General features: G+C 42.2%; 1 protein-coding gene across 1 annotated transcript in view; it reads right to left on the bottom strand.

Annotated features, from left to right (window-relative positions):
- Nucleotides 1-5,360: 5,360 nt before the first annotated feature.
- LOC308522700 (nuclear body protein SP140-like protein) overlaps nt 5,361-19,503 on the bottom strand; it is a 68,473-nt gene continuing 54,330 nt past the window's right edge. The window contains exons 15-21 of the mRNA XM_081096232.1: nt 18,169-18,311; nt 17,684-17,719; nt 9,915-10,030; nt 8,107-8,227; nt 7,754-7,825; nt 7,063-7,206; nt 5,361-5,738 (exon numbers count right to left, since the gene is read on the bottom strand). Of these exons, the coding sequence (XP_080952358.1) occupies nt 5,616-5,738; nt 7,063-7,206; nt 7,754-7,825; nt 8,107-8,227; nt 9,915-10,030; nt 17,684-17,719; nt 18,169-18,311 (755 nt within the window). The 3' untranslated portion in view covers nt 5,361-5,615. The remainder of the gene's footprint in view (nt 5,739-7,062; nt 7,207-7,753; nt 7,826-8,106; nt 8,228-9,914; nt 10,031-17,683; nt 17,720-18,168; nt 18,312-19,503) is intronic.

Below are 19,503 nucleotides of genomic sequence, written 5' to 3'. Positions count from 1 at the left end.
TCCTCCCGAGTCCTCCTCTCCTTTAACCCTCATACCCCATCAGTCACCCAGCCCTGAGACTTGACCTTGGCAGTATTTTCAAACTGACCATTTCTCCATTGTAAATGCCATGATGCTAATCAGATCTCTGAAAACTTTCCTTTGACCATCAGTTGAAGGTGACAGAAGTGTGGATGTGTTCATGCCGTTGTCCTATCTAAATCCTAGTGATAGTCAGGACACTTGAGATTAAGTCAATCTCCTTCCTGAAGCTTCCAAAGCCACAGGCCATAGGATTCTCTCCTGTTTCTTTAGCCTCTGTTCTCTCACTCCAAGTCTTAGTCATGCTGACTTCCTTTATTTGCTTGAATTGCCTTTGCCCGTGCTCTGTCCTCTATTTAGGTCTATTTCCCTTCTCACTCCCTCCCTAAACTGGCAACCTCCTGGTTATATGACACTTTCTTTGAAAGCCATTTTCTTGCTGAAACCGGTTTGGCTCAGTGGATAGAGTGTCAGCCTGCGGACTGAGAGGTCCCGGGTTCGATTCCGGTCAAGGGCATGTACCTGGGTTGCGGGCACAGGATGTGCAGGAGGCAGCTGATCGATGTTTCTCTCTCATCGATGTTTCTAACTCTCTCTATCTCTCTCCCTTCCTCTCTGTGAAAAATCAATAAAATATATTAAAAAAAAAAAAAAGAAAGCCATTTTCTGTTTCTAGGATGGGATTCATTCCTGTCTGTATGTTCTCAGAGCACTTTGTACTGGCTGTGGGATGACACTCACACTTCATCGTGATAATGCAGTTAGTTTGTGGCATCCATTGTAGACTGTGATTTTGAGCCAGGGACCTCATCTGTCTTGTACTTGCTGTGTCCCTGACCTGAGCATGGTGACTGGCACATAATAAGAGCTCAATAAAGTCCAGCCAGTGTGGCCCAGTGTTATGTCTTTTTTTAGAAATATATTTTATTGATTTTTTACAGAGAGGAAGAGAGAGGGATAGAGAGTTAGAAACATAGCTGAGAAAGAAACATCTATCAGCTGCCTCCTGTACACCCCCTACTGGGGATGTGCCTGCAACCTAGGTACATGCCCTTGACCGGAATTGAACCTGGGACCCTTCAGTCTGCAGGCTGACGCTCTATTCACTGGGCCAAACCCATTAGGGCGGTGTTATGTCTTGACCTATGAACCAGGAGGTCATGGTTCAATTCCCATTAGAGCACATGCCCGGGTTGCAGGCTCAATCCCCAGTAGGAGGTGTGCAGGAGACTGCCAATCAATGGTTCTCTCTCATCATTGATGTTTCTATCTCTTTCTCTCCCTCTCCCTTCCTCTCTTAAATCAATACAAATAACTTTTTAAAAAAATGCTCAATTAACATTTTTCAGGAAAGGAAAGTCCTTATTTCTGTGCTCTAAAGGGGATCATATGTTTTGGCAAACGTTACATTACTGATATATTTATAAGAAAACTTTACAAAATAGTTCTCAAAATTACATTTATATATGTGTGTGATAAGTTGCCTTTGTGGAAAAGAGCCTAACTTATGAATAAACACAAATTCAGCCAAGATTGTTATCAGTTAGTGAGTGAGAATAGCAGGTAAAGGGAAAAAGAAAAACCAAAAGGTAGATTCAAGGTAAAAAGAAAAGCACATGAGAAATGGAGAGAGAAAGACACAAATACAGAGGTAGGCAGTAGGTGAGAAGGTGAGATTCCTCATGAGAGTGAGCCTCTCAAGGGACACGGGGAGAGAGGGAAGAAAGGGAGCCACAAGGCTCTTTGAGGGGGAGTCTTCCTCCTGAATCCTTACTTATTTTAGGGGCAGAGCTATCCACACATGAAAGTCTAGTGCAATCTTGTGCTGTGGGTCTGATGGATATGCAGAAGACAATTTCATCTTCTCCCCCCGAGATGAACGAAGGAGGCCAGCAAGCAAGGCCAGCACGTGACCAAGCACCTGAAATAATTGGTAAGGCTGGCTAAGGGAGTCTGGCGTGTGATGGCACTGTGTATGTCACAGCGGAGGTGACAGGAGGTGGCCGAGGGAGCGCGGGGGTGGAGTGGGGTGAGGTGGTGGTGGTGCAAGAGAGGGAGACTCTGGTGCTTAGTGCAGGGAGCTTCTAGCAGTGAGACGATTCCCTGGGAAGACAGACCATCTGGTGCAGGGACATTCCTATCTAGAAATTCTGCAAGCTGCTGGGTCTCTCCTGGAGTCCCTTTTTTATGGGGTTTTCTGCTGCCTCATGGGCCCCACATTGAGACTCCTTAAGGGTTTTGTTCCTTTGCGCAGTGATCAGCAGTGAACCCAATGGGCAGGAAGTGCCTCCGGGAGCCCAGAAATCAGCACCAAGATGTGGACCTGGTGAGGAGTGTGAGGATGGCCAGCCTCAGCCTGCAGAGCACCTGGCATCTGAATTCAGAGCTCCTGTTTCTTGGTGTGTTTTACTTTAAAAAAAAATAGTTTTTTAAATTGATTTCAGAGAGAAGAAGAGAGAGAGTATCATCAGTGAGAGAGAAACATCAATCGGCTGCCTCCTGCACATCCCCCACTGGAAATTGAGCCCATAATCCAGGCATGTGCTCTGACTGGGAATTGAACCAGCGACCTCCTGGTGCGTGGATCGACCCTCAACCACCTGAGCCACACCAACTGGGCTTGGTACATTTTACTTTGAGTGCACTCCACAGACCATGGTTCACTTAATCCTGGGAACCCATTCTTGGGAAATGTGGGAGGCAAGGCTCTATTTATTGCACATGGGTTCATATGTTGACATCAGAATAGAAACAAGATAGCATGCCTATAATAAAAAATATGTATTTGGCCTTTGTCTCTAGTTCCTGGCACAGAGCTCCCCCAAACCCAAAGTTCACTCCTGCAAGTGTTCTCTGTTGTTTTCAGTACCAAATAATTCAGGACTTGCTAGTTTGTATGGTGACCATAAACAATTTTCAGTTCCACTGGCTTACACAAATAAGTTCACTTCTTGCTTACTCAAAGCCCATGGTGCATCTTGGAGCCCCTCTGAGGTGGTAGTAAGTACATGTACTAGGCTGTTTCAGTCTTTGGGCTCTGTCCTCTCAAAACCAGGCTTCCATAATCAACGTGGTAGGAGAGAGGGTGCATGGAGAATTCTCACTGCTCTCCTATGAATTAGTTTGCAAATGACACATGCCACCTCTGATCACAGCCCATTGGTAAGTGTATTCGTCAGTCCTAATGCAAGGAAATGGAAAAATTTGGAGGATATAGGCAATATTTGGTGAACACTACTATCTCTGCTACAAATGGAAAATGATAGACTGGAAAAACCACCAATTCTAGATAATAATGATGCATCACTGAATCCCCCTAACCCAATAAAGCACACAAAAGTTAAAAGGGGGAAAAAACCCCAGTCAGAATTTAGACTGTAAACCTAAGTGAAAAATATAACTTTTTTAGGAGCTAAAGTATTGAAAATAAAATATGCTGCAAGAAAGAGCTTCAAGGATAAAATATTTTGCTTGGTGTGTGATGGAATTTATCCATTTTTCTAAATAACTGTAGTCCCAGAAAGAAAGTTTATTCTCTGGAAGGAACTCTGAACATTTTACTTATTTAGGTGACCTCCTTTTACAGTTATGACATCAGTAAAGGGAGACAGAGCTGTAGACACGTTTATTTTTGAATCATCCCTAAATTATTCCATCAGTTGTAATAAGAAATGTTTTTTGATTAAATCGACCATGAGATAGAAATTGCATTTAACACCTAACCTGTTTTGCTAGGTCATTATGGCATTCCAGGCCTCTAGAATTAGCTGAGGATTCTCCTTCAATAATCCTTTAAGGATATGGGTATTTCCTTTTTCCATTAACTTGGAAAATAGACATTGGGAAGGGCTAGGAAACGTGTCAACCTTGGTTTTTATGGCCTCCATTTGTTTCCGTTTCCATCAACTAGCTGAACGGACAATGAGAACTGCTGCCTTTTGCTTGAGTTAACGTGTTGAATACAGAATCCCTACTGTGTGTAGCCACAATGGCACATTCATGTGTTTCAGACATGATTTTGAACATTTGACATTTATAAATTCATTTAATCTTCAACATATTCTATTCCAATAACAAAATCTTATTATTTAATGGTGACATGGTGCATTGGAGCCAGCTGGAGACAATAATTCCTGAGGCTGAGGTACTTTTCTGAATGGTATAACTCAGTGGTTCTCAACCTTCTGGCCCTTTAAATATAGTTCCTCATGTTGTGACCCAACCATAAAATGATTTTCGTTGCTACTTTATAACTGTAATGTTACTACTATTATGAGTCATAATGTAAATATCTGATATGCAAGATGGTCTTAGGTGACCCCTGTGAAAGGGTCATTCAACCCCCAAAGGGGTTGCGATCCACGGGTTGAGAACCGCTGGTATAGTGTATACTCTGAACCAGCTATCAATATGTGGTATTCTTTTTCTTATAACCGGAATATTTTGGGTCTGAGAACCTGTCAAGCAAAGCTAAAAGATTTGACTGGTAAAGAAATGATGAGTGCATTTTACTATTCAGACAGTTTGATACTTACATAGACAACAAAAGCAAAAAAAGCAAAGGTACCAGCTTCCCATGTCCTTTGTACCATAGGATTGTACCCAAACAAAGGGATTGTGGATGCCTTATGGTGTGACATGAGTGATGGTCCACATTCATGTTGCAGCCAGCAGTTGTATAGCCTACAGCTGTGCCCTAAATAAAGCATCAGAAGGCTTCAGACCTCATCAGAACTTGGAATGAAAGGAGAGAGAGTCATGATAGCGTCTGGAAGATAAGGCGATGAATGCTCTCATGTTTTGGAAAAATCACCGGGCATTCTTCCAAGGCCTAAATCAGATCAGTTGTATTTAAGTCTTGCCTATGTGTGCCGTATGGAGACATGCAAGGTCACCAGGATGTCATGGCAGAGCCATTCCCCAACAGAACCAAGAACTGTCAGAGGTTTTAGTGCGTGAGGAATGCTTTTATCAGCTGTACCAATTAGGATTCTGACCCTATGAATTAAATGTTGAGAACAGTATGCTATGCTATGTGCTTCCTGATGCCATGGGGTAAAAGGCAAAAAAGTACTCAGAATGGTAATCAGTAACCAAACTATATAAATAACACTGGCTTTACCAAAATATATAAGTAACAGTAGTTTTCTATAACAGGCAACAATAAGTAAGAAACTATAATAGTAAAAAGGTCACTTTCATAATAACAAGAAATAGTATAAAATGCCTGACAGTAAAAAGAAAAAGCAAGAAATGAATAAGTTCTATGTGGGGAGGAGGAGAGGAGAGAAAACTTTACTAACAACATAATAATTTAAATAAATGGAAGCAAATGATATGATTCTTTATAGAAAGACTAAATATTTTTATTGTAAATTTCACTCCAATTTATTTAATAAGAGATCTGGATAAAGCAATTTTACATTTTCTATTTAGAAAAATAAATGAGCTGAAATAATGACAAAATAAGTTTGAAAAAAGAAGTGTGATGCGATTGCTTTTGCATATCATTAAGCAGAATGGTCAGCGGGACCACGGGCACTTGACCATGTACTGCTGGAGGCTCTGAAGGGGGAAACAGAAATGGACAAAAATCACAAAGTAATGGGCTCGGACTGAGAACTGTTCTTGCTGCTTTGCTGAATTCCAAAAATGTCTTTGAAGTTTTTCTCAAATTCGGCCTCTATTTGAATTCCCAGCATGATGAATTTCTGGCCCTGAAAAAACGAAGAGAAAAACAATATTAGCCATTGCCAATTACCCAAAGTTTCAGGTAATCAAGATCTTCATTTTAGGCCACCCCCAAATGTTAAGTGAGACTTCATCCAGTTAGGAATAGCTAATGTTCCCTGATAGCTTGATCATTTCTCTTTATCTGGAAGACAGAGAAGCAAAAATAGTACTATCTTGCAGCCTAATTCTTCACCAAAAATTGATTGATTTAATTTGACAAAATAGAAGTTATTTGAGTTTTGAGCACAGCACATATTATTTGCAACAGTATAGTAGTATGGAAATGTCTACAGTAAATTCATTGTGCCTTCCTCTCCCTTCATTCTCACCCCTTGAGGCAATCCTTGTTAGTGTGTGTGTGTGTGTGTGTGTGTGTGTGTTTGTGTGTGTGTGTTAATCCTCACCTGAGGCTATTTTTCCACTCGAGGCTATTTTTCCCTTGATTTTTGCTGTTGTTGGTTTTTGGGAGAGTGGAAATGAGAGGGAAAGACAGAGAAACATAGATGTGAGAGAAACACATTGATTGGTTGCCTCCTTCATGAGCCCTGACCAGAGCCTGGGCCAGGGAGGAGCCTGCAACTGAGGTACTTGCTCTTGACTGGAATTGAACCTTGGACCTGTTGGTCCACAGGCTGACGCTGTATTCACTGAGCCAAACCGGCTAGGCCACAGTGGTCGGCAAACTCATTAGTCAACAGAGCCAAATATCAATAGTACAACGATTGAAATTTCTTTTGAGAGCCAAATTTTTTAAACTTAAACTATATAGGTAGGCACATTGTTATTAACTTAATTAGGGTACTCCTAAGGCTTAGGAAGAGCCACACTCAAGGAGCCGAAGAGCCACATGTGGCTCGGGAGCCGCAGTTTGCCTACCACGGGCTAGGGCCTTGTTAACTTTTTGACACAGCACTAGGGGATTTGGATGTAAAGAAATCCAAGATTTTGAAATTTGAGAAATTTGATTTGGTATCTTCCTTTAGAGAAGAGAAACACTGGTTGCCTTTAAAAAGCACTTCTGTTTCCTGTGGAGGGACCAGATCTGCAGTCTACTGTTCTCTGGGACAAAATCGGCTATCTAGCAGTGAGCAGACTCTGAGATCCTAGGACAGTGTTTGCAATGATACCTCTGGTTGATTATTATATTTTCACCTCTGTAGACCACAGGGCTTTTAGAATCCTTCTAGAGTTTTTACTTGTGTGTGCTTGCCGCATGATGAGGAAAGTTGTAACATTTACCTGATATGAGAAGAGGAAAGGCAAAGTGACTTAATCGAAAGAAAAAGGGATGCAGGGACAGCCACTTACCTCATAAATTTTCCTGTGGTTCTGAAAGATGAGGCGCATGTCCTGCACAAACTCCTTCACTTGGAGGTACAACTTTGAAGCCAGTGTTTCTCTGATTTTGTTTAACCACATGTACTTCGTCAGGCTCTGAGTTCGCTTTTTACTCTGTGGATGAAAGTGCCAAAGGGCAGGCTATTGGCATGGTTCCAAGTCTACTTTCTATAGACTCTCACTGCTATGACTGTTTATGTCCCTCCCCCCACAAACTCAGATGTTGAAATTCTAACTCCCAATGTGATGGTATTAGGAGACGGGGCCTTTGGGAGATAATTAGGTCAGGAGGGTGGAGTGCTCATGAGTGGGATTAATGCCCTTTGTAAGGGGACCCCAGAGAGCTCTCTCCCTGTTTCTACCATGTGAGGACACAACATGAAGTTGTCAGTCTGCAACCTGGAAGAGGGCTCTTGTCAGAATCTGACCATACTGGTCCTCAGATCTTGGACTTTCGGCCTCCAGAACTGTGAGAAACAAATTTCTGTGGTTGAAGCCACCCAGTCTGCGGTACTTTGTTATAGCAGCCTAAGCTGCTAGGGGCTGACTAAGCTGACTGAGACATCCATCAACAAGGCAATGATAATGGCAACTTGTACCTATTGCATTCATACCACAAATTTGACAAATGCCAGTTTGGGGCTTTGTTGCTATTACTTACATAATATGGTTTTTGGATAAAAAAGGAGCTTTTTGACCAGTGACAGACCTTCAAGAGGAGGAACTCACATTTCTGCAAAAGATAGAGGAGATCTTAAGTGAAAAGCAGCTTGGAGAGAATGAACTGCTCTGCATGTTCAGGCAGAATGCACAACGCCCAAACCCATGGACTCTGAAACAAACACAGAACGGGGATCTCCTTTGGATACAAATTTTGGTGTTAGGTGTGATCAAAGCACAGAGGAAGAAGCACAGATGCTTGCCTCTGGGCACCATTCCTCCAGCCCCTGCAAGACTGCTTCTTCTCTCAACTGAACAGAAAAGAGGAGGCTTCAGCTTCCCCTTGCAACTCACCAAGTGCTCCTCATGCAGCATCTCCCTTTCTAGGATCTCCGACTCCTGATGACATGGTTGACTTTCTGAGCACCTTTTCTGAATAAACTTTATCTCGCAGAAGATGCAACTCCATGGGACCCTGAGAGGCAGGACATGAAGTGAGCAGGGGCGGGTTCTCTGTGAAACAGTCATTGTTCCTGCAGCTGTTGAAGTCCTCAAAAGGACTATTGGTTACCACCTTGAAGCCAACTTTTCTCTTGAAAACCCCTCCACACTAGAGTACCATGTAGACTCAATTACCAAAGACACCCCTCCCATAAGTAGTCCGTTGAGTTAGGCGCCATAGTGGGTGATGGACTCTCATTCACCTCAACACTTAGGGTTTCTAATTGAGCCACTGTGAGTATGGTAATGATCCCTGTCTGCCACCGTTGTGTATTGGCAACCAGTACCATAAAGACCAAAGTATTGGGCCTTGATGAACCATCAGGCCAGAGGAAAAGTCAGAAACCAGCTCTTGTCTCCCAACTTTGCTGAATTAGCACAGACCACAAGCCATGGGCATCCTCCCCTCTGGCATTGACATATCTATACCTAGAATCTATGCTGCAGAGACTTCTTGGAAAGGAACCCTACCAACAGAGTGTCAGATATTCTATTTGCCTCTAGAGCCCTCTCTCCCAGGTTCTCTGTGTTGGGAGGCTCTCCACAATCAGGTGGATACAATGATTCATCTTAGAGATATCATTTAGCTTCTCCCCGGGGCCACTTCTGTCCTTTCTCAGAGGCCCATTATAAATTAAGACGTACAAATTGTCAGTTATAAAAACAGTCATGGGGATGTAAAGTATAGCATAGGGAACATAGTAACATTATGCTAACTATGTATGGTGTCAGATGGGCACTAGACTTATTTAGGACATCAACAGGTAAATTATATAAATGTCTATTGACTATGTTATACACCTGAAATGAATAATATAATGCTGCATGTCAATTGTAATTGAAAAAAAAGAGGCCCATTACACAGTGTCCATGGTTCAGGGATGGGGGCTATCTGTGGTTTCTACAAAAAAGTAGATCTGTCTTCTGCCTCTGCAGATTGTCTGACCTACTACAGAGGTTTATGCCAAATCCCTGAGGTGGCACCACTGCCTGAGATCTACCTGGGAGCAGCTGGGTTACGTTAGATTCCTCCCAATATGGAGGGCAATGCTTTGTCCTCATCTGGATACACACATTCCTGGTAGCCATCCTCTGCCCACACCACCACTTATAGATGCCTTACCAATCTCGATGTCAGCCTGCATAACATCACCTCTGACCAAGGATACATTTTACAGCAAAGGAAATGTAGCAGTGGACTCACCCTCAGAATTCATGAGTCTTATTATGGACCCTGTCACGCAGTGTCAGCTGATTTGGTGGACTGTGGGGATGGCCTTCAGAGGACGCACAACAGCCCCAGCTTTGCCAGCTTTGAGATGTTCCCAAGGCAGGTGGTATATGCTTCCAACTGGCAGCTAATGCATGGTGTCACCATCCCATCAAAGTGTATGGTTAGGGAACAAAGCAGAGGAGGTGGTGGTGACACCTCTTTCTATTCCCCCTAAAAACCACTTGAGGAATTTTCACTTCCCATGAATCTACTGCTGCCAGCACAGTTAAATAGCTCTGGATCATAATTCTGGATCCTGATACTTAAGGGCCCTGCTCCCTCTGCATCAAGACACATACAACCAGATAAACTTTGCAGGCTGAGTGTGCATGGTGGGAAGAGCTCTACCACAAGAAGGAAGGGCAAGAGGGGACCACATGTCACTAACCTGTCAGGATCAATATGACGGATGTGGCATGTCTCATGAAAGGATCTTGGACAAGTATCATAGCAAAATAGCGTTCTTCCTTTATGGCACATCTCACATATATTTGAGTTTTCTTGCTAGAAATGGAGATAATTTAGACATCACTGGGATCAGTGAGATTCCAGAAGGACAACATCATTGGACTCTAGAACACACAGATTTTGCTTGTACCAAGGTAAAACTTGTAATACTTGTGTTTTTTTTTTTAAATTTTGTTTTATTGCTTAAAATATTACATATATCTCCTTTCCCCCGCCTTGACCTTCCCCTGGCCTCCCTTACCGCCCAGTGTCTGTGTCCATTGGTTATGCTTATATGCGTGCATACAGGTCCTTCGGTTGATCTCTCCTGAAACCCTCCCCGGCCTTCCTGCTGTAGTTTGAGAGTCTGTTCGATGCTGCTCTGCCTCTGTATCTATTTTTGTTCATCAGTTTATAATGGTCTTTATTATCCATAAATGAGTGAGCTCGTGTGGTATTTTTCTTTCATTGACTGGCTTATTTCACTTAACATAATGCTCTCCAGTTTCATTCATGCTGCTGCAAATGGTAAGAATTCCTTCTTTTTTACAACAGCATAGTATTCCATTGTGTAGATGTACCACAGTTTTCTAATCCATTCATCTGCTGATGGGCACTTAGGCTATTTCCAAATCTTAGCTATGGTAAATTGTGCTGCTATGAACATAGGGATGTATATATTCTTTCTGATTGGTGTTTCTGGTTTCTTGGGATATATTCCTAGAAGTGGGATCACTGGGTCAAATGGGAGTTCCATTTTTAACTTTTTGAAGAAACTCCATACTGTCTTCCATAGTGGCTGCACCAGTCTGCATTCCCACCAGCAGTGAACGGGTGTTCCTTTTTCTCTGCATCCTCTCCAGCACTTGTCGTTTGTTGATTTGTTGATGATAACCATTCTGACAAGTGTGAGATGGTACCTCATTGTTGTTTTGATTTGCATCTCTCAGATGATTAGTGACTTTGAGCATGTTTTCATATGTCTCTTGGCTTTCTGAATGTCCTCTTTTGAACAGTGTCTATTTAGGTCCTTTGACCATTTTATGATTGGATTGTTTATCTTCCTTTTGTTAAGTTGTATGAGTTCCCTATAAATGTTGGAGATTAAACCCTTATCGGTGATAATATTCGCAAATATATTCTCCCATGCAGTAGGCTTTCTTGTTGTTTTGTTTATGGTTTCTTTTGCTGTGCAGAAGCTTTTTATTTTGATGTATTCCCATTTGTTTATTTTCTTCTTAATCTACCTTGCCCTAGAAGCTCTGTCTATAAAGATATTTGAGTAGAGATTTTTAGAAGAAGACATCTGGTCTGCAGTGAAGTTCGGGAGGAAGTGGCTGTATTAGGTCAGGAAAATTTTCCCTGTGGAGACAGAGATCCGGCTAGCAACAAAAAGGGTGAATTAAAGATAATCTGAGAAATTTATTATTCTGCTGGAAAAATATGGTCCAGAAATATGTCTTATCTGGTTGTCTATGTTGCATCATCTAAACTGACTCATCAAAGAGTGATTTACTGAGAATTTAATATGATGGAATTAAACTCCTGAGATATCACTGCACCTCATTTTCTCAACCATAAGTTCCCCATGAGTTTAAGGGCTAGAGAAGGTATTACTGGACGATGGATTCTGTGCCTGGAGGGACTCTGGGCCTGTGACAGTACCTCTGGGTTGGAGAGACCCTGGGCATAGGTGACCAGGTAAATGTCAGGCTAGACTGAGTTCTTTAGCTCTGGGAGGCTGGGGAAGATGCCCAACTCAGCTTGTCATGAAAGATGTGGAGGTGCCATCTCTGAATGGCCAGGAAGTATGGTAATGACAACCACTAGGTCCATGGATGATCTGGTGCTTTGTTCTATACAAGGAAGATAGAAGAACCCACAACAGTGAATGATGCTGAGTCTTCCACAATTTTAATATGTAGGTCCTTCAGCCAGATTTACTTTCATTGAGTGAAAATAATTTGACAGTGTTTGCATCTAAGTATTGTGGAATGAAAAACACAGTGAAGATGGTAGAAATTATAGACAAAAATAAGAATTGGCCAAGGATTGAGTCCATTGGGCGGTGAGAAAAATCATGTTTTTCTTTATTTTGTGTGTGGATGATTATCTATGTGCCAATAACATGTGAATCTCTACATATTAAATTTCTATGTATGAGGGTCATGTGTCTGTGATGGAGAAATGTCCAGAAGTTTTTGGCTCCCCCAGAGCAGAAAAATAACTGTTTGAGGAGAACTCTGTGGTTGGGGGAATGTCTCACCTAATGTGTTAGTAACAGCTCTACACTTAGATGAAAATATCTTGTCTACACAATAAAACAGCCGTGGGCAAACTGCGGCCCGCGGGCCGGATCCGGCCCGTTTGAAATGAATAAAACTAAAAAAAAAAATAGACCATACCCTTTGTGTAATGATGTTTACTTTGAATTTATATTAGTTCACACAAACACTCCATCCATGCTTTTGTTCCGGTCCTCCAGTCCAGTTTAAGAACCCATTGGGGCCCTTGAGTCAAAAAGTTTGCCCACCCCTGGGTTAGAAGGAGAAATTCACATTGTCCTGTGATAACATAAGTACAAAATAATGCACAGACTTGAGGCCTGGCTCACTCAGTGATGGGTGGTTGAGATGCTGGCGGGTGGTGAGGAAGTGAGGAGGTGATAGGAAGTGCCATTCCACTTCTTCCTTCTAGAAACACTATGCTTTGTTCCTCTGACTCTCTATTCCCTTGGATTTACCCCCATAAAACTGCCTCTTCTTGAAGGCTCCTCACTTAGAATGTTGGAATTCCTTGGGGTCTGTCCTACATCCCCCACTCCTTCATGCTCCCATGACCATGCTTACCTTACTTATCCTTGGACTTTAAAACTTGTGTCTCTGGTCTCCTTCTGAGGTCCTAAACTTCCACACTCTACTTTCTATCATATCCAGTTAGAAGTCTTTCATCACATCTAAAATCCATCCTGTCCCAAATTATATTCCTTGTCTTCCTGTCTGTAATCTGCTCCTCATTTAGCCCCCATCTCTCCAAGGAACCCATAGTTCACACAGGATCCCAGAATTGAACATGGATTCTGCTTTTCTCCACACCTAGATATCCAATCCATCAACAGTGTTGCAGATCCCAATTTTTAAATATCTCATCTCATTCTCAGTGCTTCTGTGAGTTCCACTGCTATAAGAATGTAGAGGCCCTAATCATAATACCCTCTTATTAGAAAAAAAGGTATGCTACTAAAGTTACAAATCATAGCAGTCAGAATATCATCTCTGGGTCCAATGAGATTAGGTGAATTAGACTATACCAAAGTTTATAAATTCTCTTCATTTATAAATTTAATATAAGAAGAGACACAAAAGTCACATATATGAGGAAATTCTAAGCTGCAATGTGTCTCTTGCCCATGTTCTCTCTTTCAGTAAAAAAACTTGTATAGTGCCTCATTAGGGACACCCTTGGGCACATCCCCACGTGGGCCTTGCTGACTCTGGCATGGGGCCATGTAATTGTTTATCCTTTTTGTCATAACAAATGAGACTCATGGATGCTGACCACCTATTGTTAGGCTTTTGGGCCAAGGTTTCTGAACCTTAGATATCGATAGAATGAATTGATGTCCTTCCAGTCTGGAACAATGACTGCCTCAGCTTTTACCTCCAACCTGGAGCAGAGAGGCCATGGATAAACTATCCAGTTTGATCCAAGGCATGATGACCTGAGAGGTGACACCACCTGCCTCTCTGAGTGTCCTAGGACCCCCGCACCCCATTAGCTATTTCCCCATGTTACACAATTGGGGAACACTCAGTACATTTCTCTGCAGGACTCATGACAGGATGTACACAATGCCCTGAGTACATTTCTCTGCAGGACTCATGACAGGACGTACACCTTGAACTTACCAGCCTGGTGAGGCCTGTTCCTTCTGTCTGATGTATGAAACCATCTTATCACTGCCTGCACCATGGACTGGGTGTTTGAGATTTTCCTTTTCTTTCCTTCTGCTTTCTTTAAAATTCTGCTATCCTCTCGAATTTACTCCTATCCCTAATCAGCAGGCCAGTCCTGCCCATTTCTACTTCAAGACCCATCTCTAGAGATCCCAGTGGTTTAGAGCTCTGCCTCCCATACTAATGGGAAAATAGGAAGGTTTCCACCAAATGAATGGAAAGGATGCTTTCACATTGAGATAGCCAACTCCAGAACCATCTACCTGGCATGGGTGATGCATCTGCTGTTGTCTACTCATCACACATAGCGACCTGTTCTAACTGAGTGTGAGCATGCTTCAGGGAAAGACAGCATGACAGAGATAATGTACTGAGAAAGCCTGGATTATTCTGGGGTTACAGGTGGCAGTACTTACATATGGGTCAATAATGTTATCACTGTGAGAATCTGGTATTATCTATAGAAAATAGAGAAAGATTGAGTGACAATATTGAATATGAGTTTTCATTAACCACACACTTGAGCATACTTGTTATGAAAAGGATTCATGCCTTCCCTTTGCTTTACATCTGCTTTTGTGAGTCTATAAGTGGTTCTCAACCTTCCTAATGCCGTGACCCTTTAATACAGTTCCTCATGTTGTGGTGACCCCCAACCATAAAATTATTATCGTTGCTACTTCATAACTGTAATTTTGCTACTGTTATGAATCTTAATGTAAATATCTGATATGCAGGAGGTATTTTCATTGTTCGTGACCCACAGGTTGAGAGCCGCTGAATTGGAGAATAAAAAATATTATGTGTCAGTGATGGTTTGGTGTTGAGGGGTGTTTAATGAACTGAAGACGCAGAGGTAAGAGGAGCACACAGGCTATTGATGCCTGGCAGAGGGCTACAGCTCGCTCAGGCATGTAGCAAACTCTGTACCCTCAACCACTGCTTTTATTGGGGTTTCGCATGAGGTTAGTGCGTCAGCAGTTAATCAAAAAAATTTTGTTTTGTTCTATATTACAATAGTGCATTGAAGACACTTGCAGCTGTGCATTCCCTTTTCTGCTCTACCCACAACTTTTCTTTAATTAAATCTTTATTGTTCAGATTATTACAGTTGTTCCTCTTCCCCCCCCCCCCCATAGCTCTCCTCCACCAGTTCCCACCCCACCCTCTGCTCTTACCCCTCCCATTGTCCTCATCCATAGGTGTACGATTTTTGTCCAGTCTCTTCATGGACCTCCACACTCCTTTTCCCTCTGAGAATAGTCAGTCCACTCCCTTTCCATGCCCCTGGTTCTATTATATTCACCAGTTTACTCTGTTCATCAGATTTTTTATTCACTTGATTTTTAGATTCACTTGTTGATAGATATGTATTTGCTGTTCATAATTTGTATCTTTATTGCTTTCTTCTTCCTCTTCTTAAAGAATATCTTTCAGCATTTCACATAATGCTGGTTTGGTGATGATGATCTCCTTTAGCTTTTTCTTATCCGTGAAGCTCTTTATCTGACCTTCAATTCTGAATGATAGCTTAGCTGGATAAAGTAATCTTGGTTGTAGGTTCTTGCTATTCATCACTTTGAATACTTCTTGCCACTCTCTTCTGGCCTGCAAACTTTCTGTTGAGAAATCAGCTGACTGTCGTAGGGGTACTCCCTTGTAGGTAAGTGACTGTCTTTCTCTTGCTGCTTTTAAGATTCTCGCTTTGTCTTTTGCTCTTGGCATTTTAATTATGATGTGTCTTGGTGTTGTCTTCTTTGGATTCCTTTTGTTTGGGGTTCTCTGCACTTCCTGGACTTGTAAGTCTATTTCTTTGACCAGGTAGGGGAAGTTTTCTGTCATTATTTCTTCAAATAGGTTTTCAATATCTTGCTCTCTCTCTTCTTCTGGCACCCCTATAATTCAGATGTTGGTACGCTTGAAGCTGTCCCAGAGGCTCCTTACACTATCTTTGTATTTTTGGATTCTTTTTTCTTTTTGCTTTTCCGGTTGGGTATTTTTCGTTTCTTCGTATTTCAAAACTTTGACTTGATTCTTGGGCTCCTCTTGTCTCCTGTTGGATCTCTGTATATTATTCTTTATTTCAGTCAGTGTATGCTTAATTTCTAGTTGGTCTTTTTTCATTTCCTCCAGGGTCTCACTAAATTTATTGGTGATTTCCATAAAATTCTTGAAAAACCTTTAAAGTGTGGTTTTGAACTCTATATCCAGTCATTTGTTTTCCTCTATTTCTGTCATTTGTGACCTGTTTCTTTTTCTCCACATTTTTTATGCTTCCCTACGTTGGTAGAGTGGATGTGTGCTAGGTGTCCTATAGGGCCCAGTGGCTCAGCCTCCCCAATTACCTGAGGTGGACACTCTTGCTGCACCCCTTTGTGAGCAGCCTTGTTGTAGTCTTGTTGTAGTTAAGCCTTGATTGTTGTAGTTATCACTGGGATGAAATAACCTCCAGGCCAATTGGCTGTGAGAATCAGCTGTGTTTGCAGTGGGAGAACTGTGCTGAAGACACCTTTCTGGGGCAAGACTTGCTTCAGTACCCACAACTTTTTAATCTTATCTTTTCTCAGGGAGGTAAATGTTCTGGGAACTCAAGATTGTGTGCAATCTTGACCCAGTGTGACTCGCTTGCAAGTCACACAGTTGTTCCTGATAGAACATTCACCTCTTCATGGCAGGACTTCAGATCCTTGTTTGCGAATGTCCAGCTACACTTTGGTCCAATGCAAATTCCATTCTGTGGATCTTAGACCCAAGGCGGCTTTTGTGAAGCCATGTAGGGAGGGGGGCTGGCCCTGGTTTTCACAGATGGAGTGGGAGCTTAAATGAGAGACTCAGACTGAGGACTCATCACCCACAGCGCCCAGTGACCTCAGGGCCCAGAGTCCGGGGTGCCAAAGAAATGTTTCTGCAGACCCCACGGCCTTCTGCAGCTCTCCTGGGACACAGCGCTGAAGATAAAATGGGTAAAAAGTCCCAGTTCTGCATCTTTTCTTGAAGGTGATTACCTCTCCACTGTCTCCTGAATCCCAAGGGCTTGCATTGACCTTGGGTATCTGTGAAATGACTGGGCCTTTTTTCAGCCTGGGGCAATGACTACCTCAGCTCTTACATTTAGCTGGGGCAAAGAGGCCATAGAGAAACCACCCAGTTGACCCACGGCATAATGACCAAAGAGGTGGCCATATAATTGCCTGCATCTCTGGGTGTCCTAGAACCCTACCCCACCCCATGAGTTATTCTTCCATGCTAGACAATGAAGTCGAAACAATAAAATAAGGTCAGCTCTGTCTCATTATTTATTTTATTTTATTTTTTATTTATTTTTAAAAATATATTTTATTGATTGTTTACATAGAGAAAGGGAGAGGGATAGAGAGTTAGAAACATCGATGAGAGAGAAACATCCATCAGCTTCCTCCTGCACACTCCCTACTGGGGATGTGCCCGCAACCAAGGTGCATGGCCTGGGACCTTTAGGTACGCAGGCTGACGCTCTATCCACTGAGCCAAACCGGTGCTGGCTCATTATTTATTTTAAAGGATTAGTCTCACCTCTATCTCTTATGTTTTAATGCTTAAAGAAGTTCTGGTCTCTGACACTGTAATGTTACAAGCAGCAAGTGCAAAAATCCCCATATTATAAATCAAATTTTACTAGAATTAATGAAGTTAGGAGCCATAGAATAAGGCCAGAGAAATGGAAAATCAACAATATGATAGGTGAGATATAGGCAGAAAGTCATGCGATAATTGCCTTTCTTGTTCTTGGTGGGTCTGGTAGAAATCCTTTCTGAAAGAGAAATGAGATTAAGGCTGTGAGGAGTCTTTGTGTCCTCTTTGTACTTCTGTACTTTTTCTACTGTTTTGAGCTTGGTATTTCCAGTGCCTCCCAGATACATTACTATGCTACTTTATTGGTCCCCAGAGCCTAAGATGGCCTCCTCTGCCCCCCATTCCCCAATTTAAATTACTTTCCTGTGACCATATTACACAGTGGCAATTACTAGTGACAGAGTCAAGGCCACAATTACTGTCTACCTTCAAAGGGAGAAGAGTTCATGCACTTAGGATTAAACTGTGATAAACTGGTCAAGATAACACCGGAGTGGAATGTTAGTAATAGCATGCATTGTGACCTGCTCAAAGGAAGTCATGATGGTTTTCTGAACATCGATAAAGCTTGGAGTTTGTGGACTATGACATTCCATCCTTAATAGAAGCCCTTTGTCATTAGGATACCTCAATCAGGTCTTTCAGGGTATATCCATAGCAGCGCACACTCAGCCTCCAATTCTTGGCCCTTTCGTAGTTTCCTTCAATTTCAAATTCCTTGAGGGTGAGCTCCTTCCCATTCTTTGTCTTTATACACTTTGCTGAGATTCCTGTGAGACCGGGCAAGACAGGTTGAGCTCCCTTTGTTGCCAGGGAATGTCTCTGACTGTGAAAACCCTAGAACTTGGCCTCCTACCACCCATTTTGGGCTTAGAATCAGCAACCCAGAAGAGCTGAGTTCCCTCTCAGGAGCCCCACAACAACCTGAAGGGCGGTGGTAGAAGGGACTTCCTTCCATGTGTGCACACTTTCCTTTACTGTGCAATGAGAAGGGCAATAATTATTACTAACATTTACTTTTAAAAAGTATTTATATTCAAAAGAGAGGGAAAAATGTATGACTCTTAAAAAAAAAAAGTCCAGGATTCTTTCCCATCCCTTCTCTGAGACTCAGGATAGAGCCAGGCTGAATTTCAGTGAGGGCAAATGAGGGCACATAGGTGGCCAAGTGGCAGCTGCCACCACAGCCACATCTGTCTAGTCCTGCACAATGTTGATCATCCAGTTAATGGCAGCAATTATTTCTCATATTTTGGATTCATATCTATTTTATGTGGAAAGTAATTATGGAAATGTTATGTAGTAAGAAAAGTTAAACTACTCATATGCAATATAGTCATAGGGCACACATTTATACTTGTTGATGTCTAAAGAACTCTATTTTGGGAGGGGTAATCAATACTGGCTGCCAAACATTTGTGCTGTACTTTAACAATTATAATTTGCAAGTTATTTTATATCTGTTATTCCATTTTTCCCCTCATTATAATATGGTGAAGCAAGTTTTATTACTATTCCCATTTTGTAGAGGAGGAAGTTTAGGATGAAAGAGAAGAATGGCTTGGTCCAGTTGCAACAGACACTCTTGATATAGCTGAAACTCGAAGACAGGTATCCTGATTCTAAAACCTGTGTTCCTCGCTGGCATAAGGTGGCACAGGTGTTGCAGGTAATGGGACTGTGAAGTTGTTGTTGTATTTCTCAAATGTGTACATTTCTACCCTGATATTGAAGCACTTGTTCTTGGGTTGGGCGCTGGATGGGCATTATAGGGACCTTTTCCTTGGGGGAAAGGAGAGATGGCCTGGTAGGCTAATGTTTATGAATTTTAAAAGTGAGGAAATGTCATCTTTCCTCAAGTCTATTTGAGATGCTGTGCAGGAAAGACCTAAGAGAGCAAACCTGAGACAACTACCTTTAGAAATGTCTGCTTCCAAGGCTGATCCTTGGCTGGCATCTGAG

This window comes from Myotis nattereri, assembly GCF_964212035.1.
Source record: "Myotis nattereri genome assembly, chromosome: 7".
Lineage (NCBI taxonomy): Eukaryota > Metazoa > Chordata > Mammalia > Chiroptera > Vespertilionidae > Myotis > Myotis nattereri.
The sequence above is the reverse complement of the archived record's forward strand: the minus strand, read 5'-3'. Positions and strand labels throughout refer to the sequence as shown.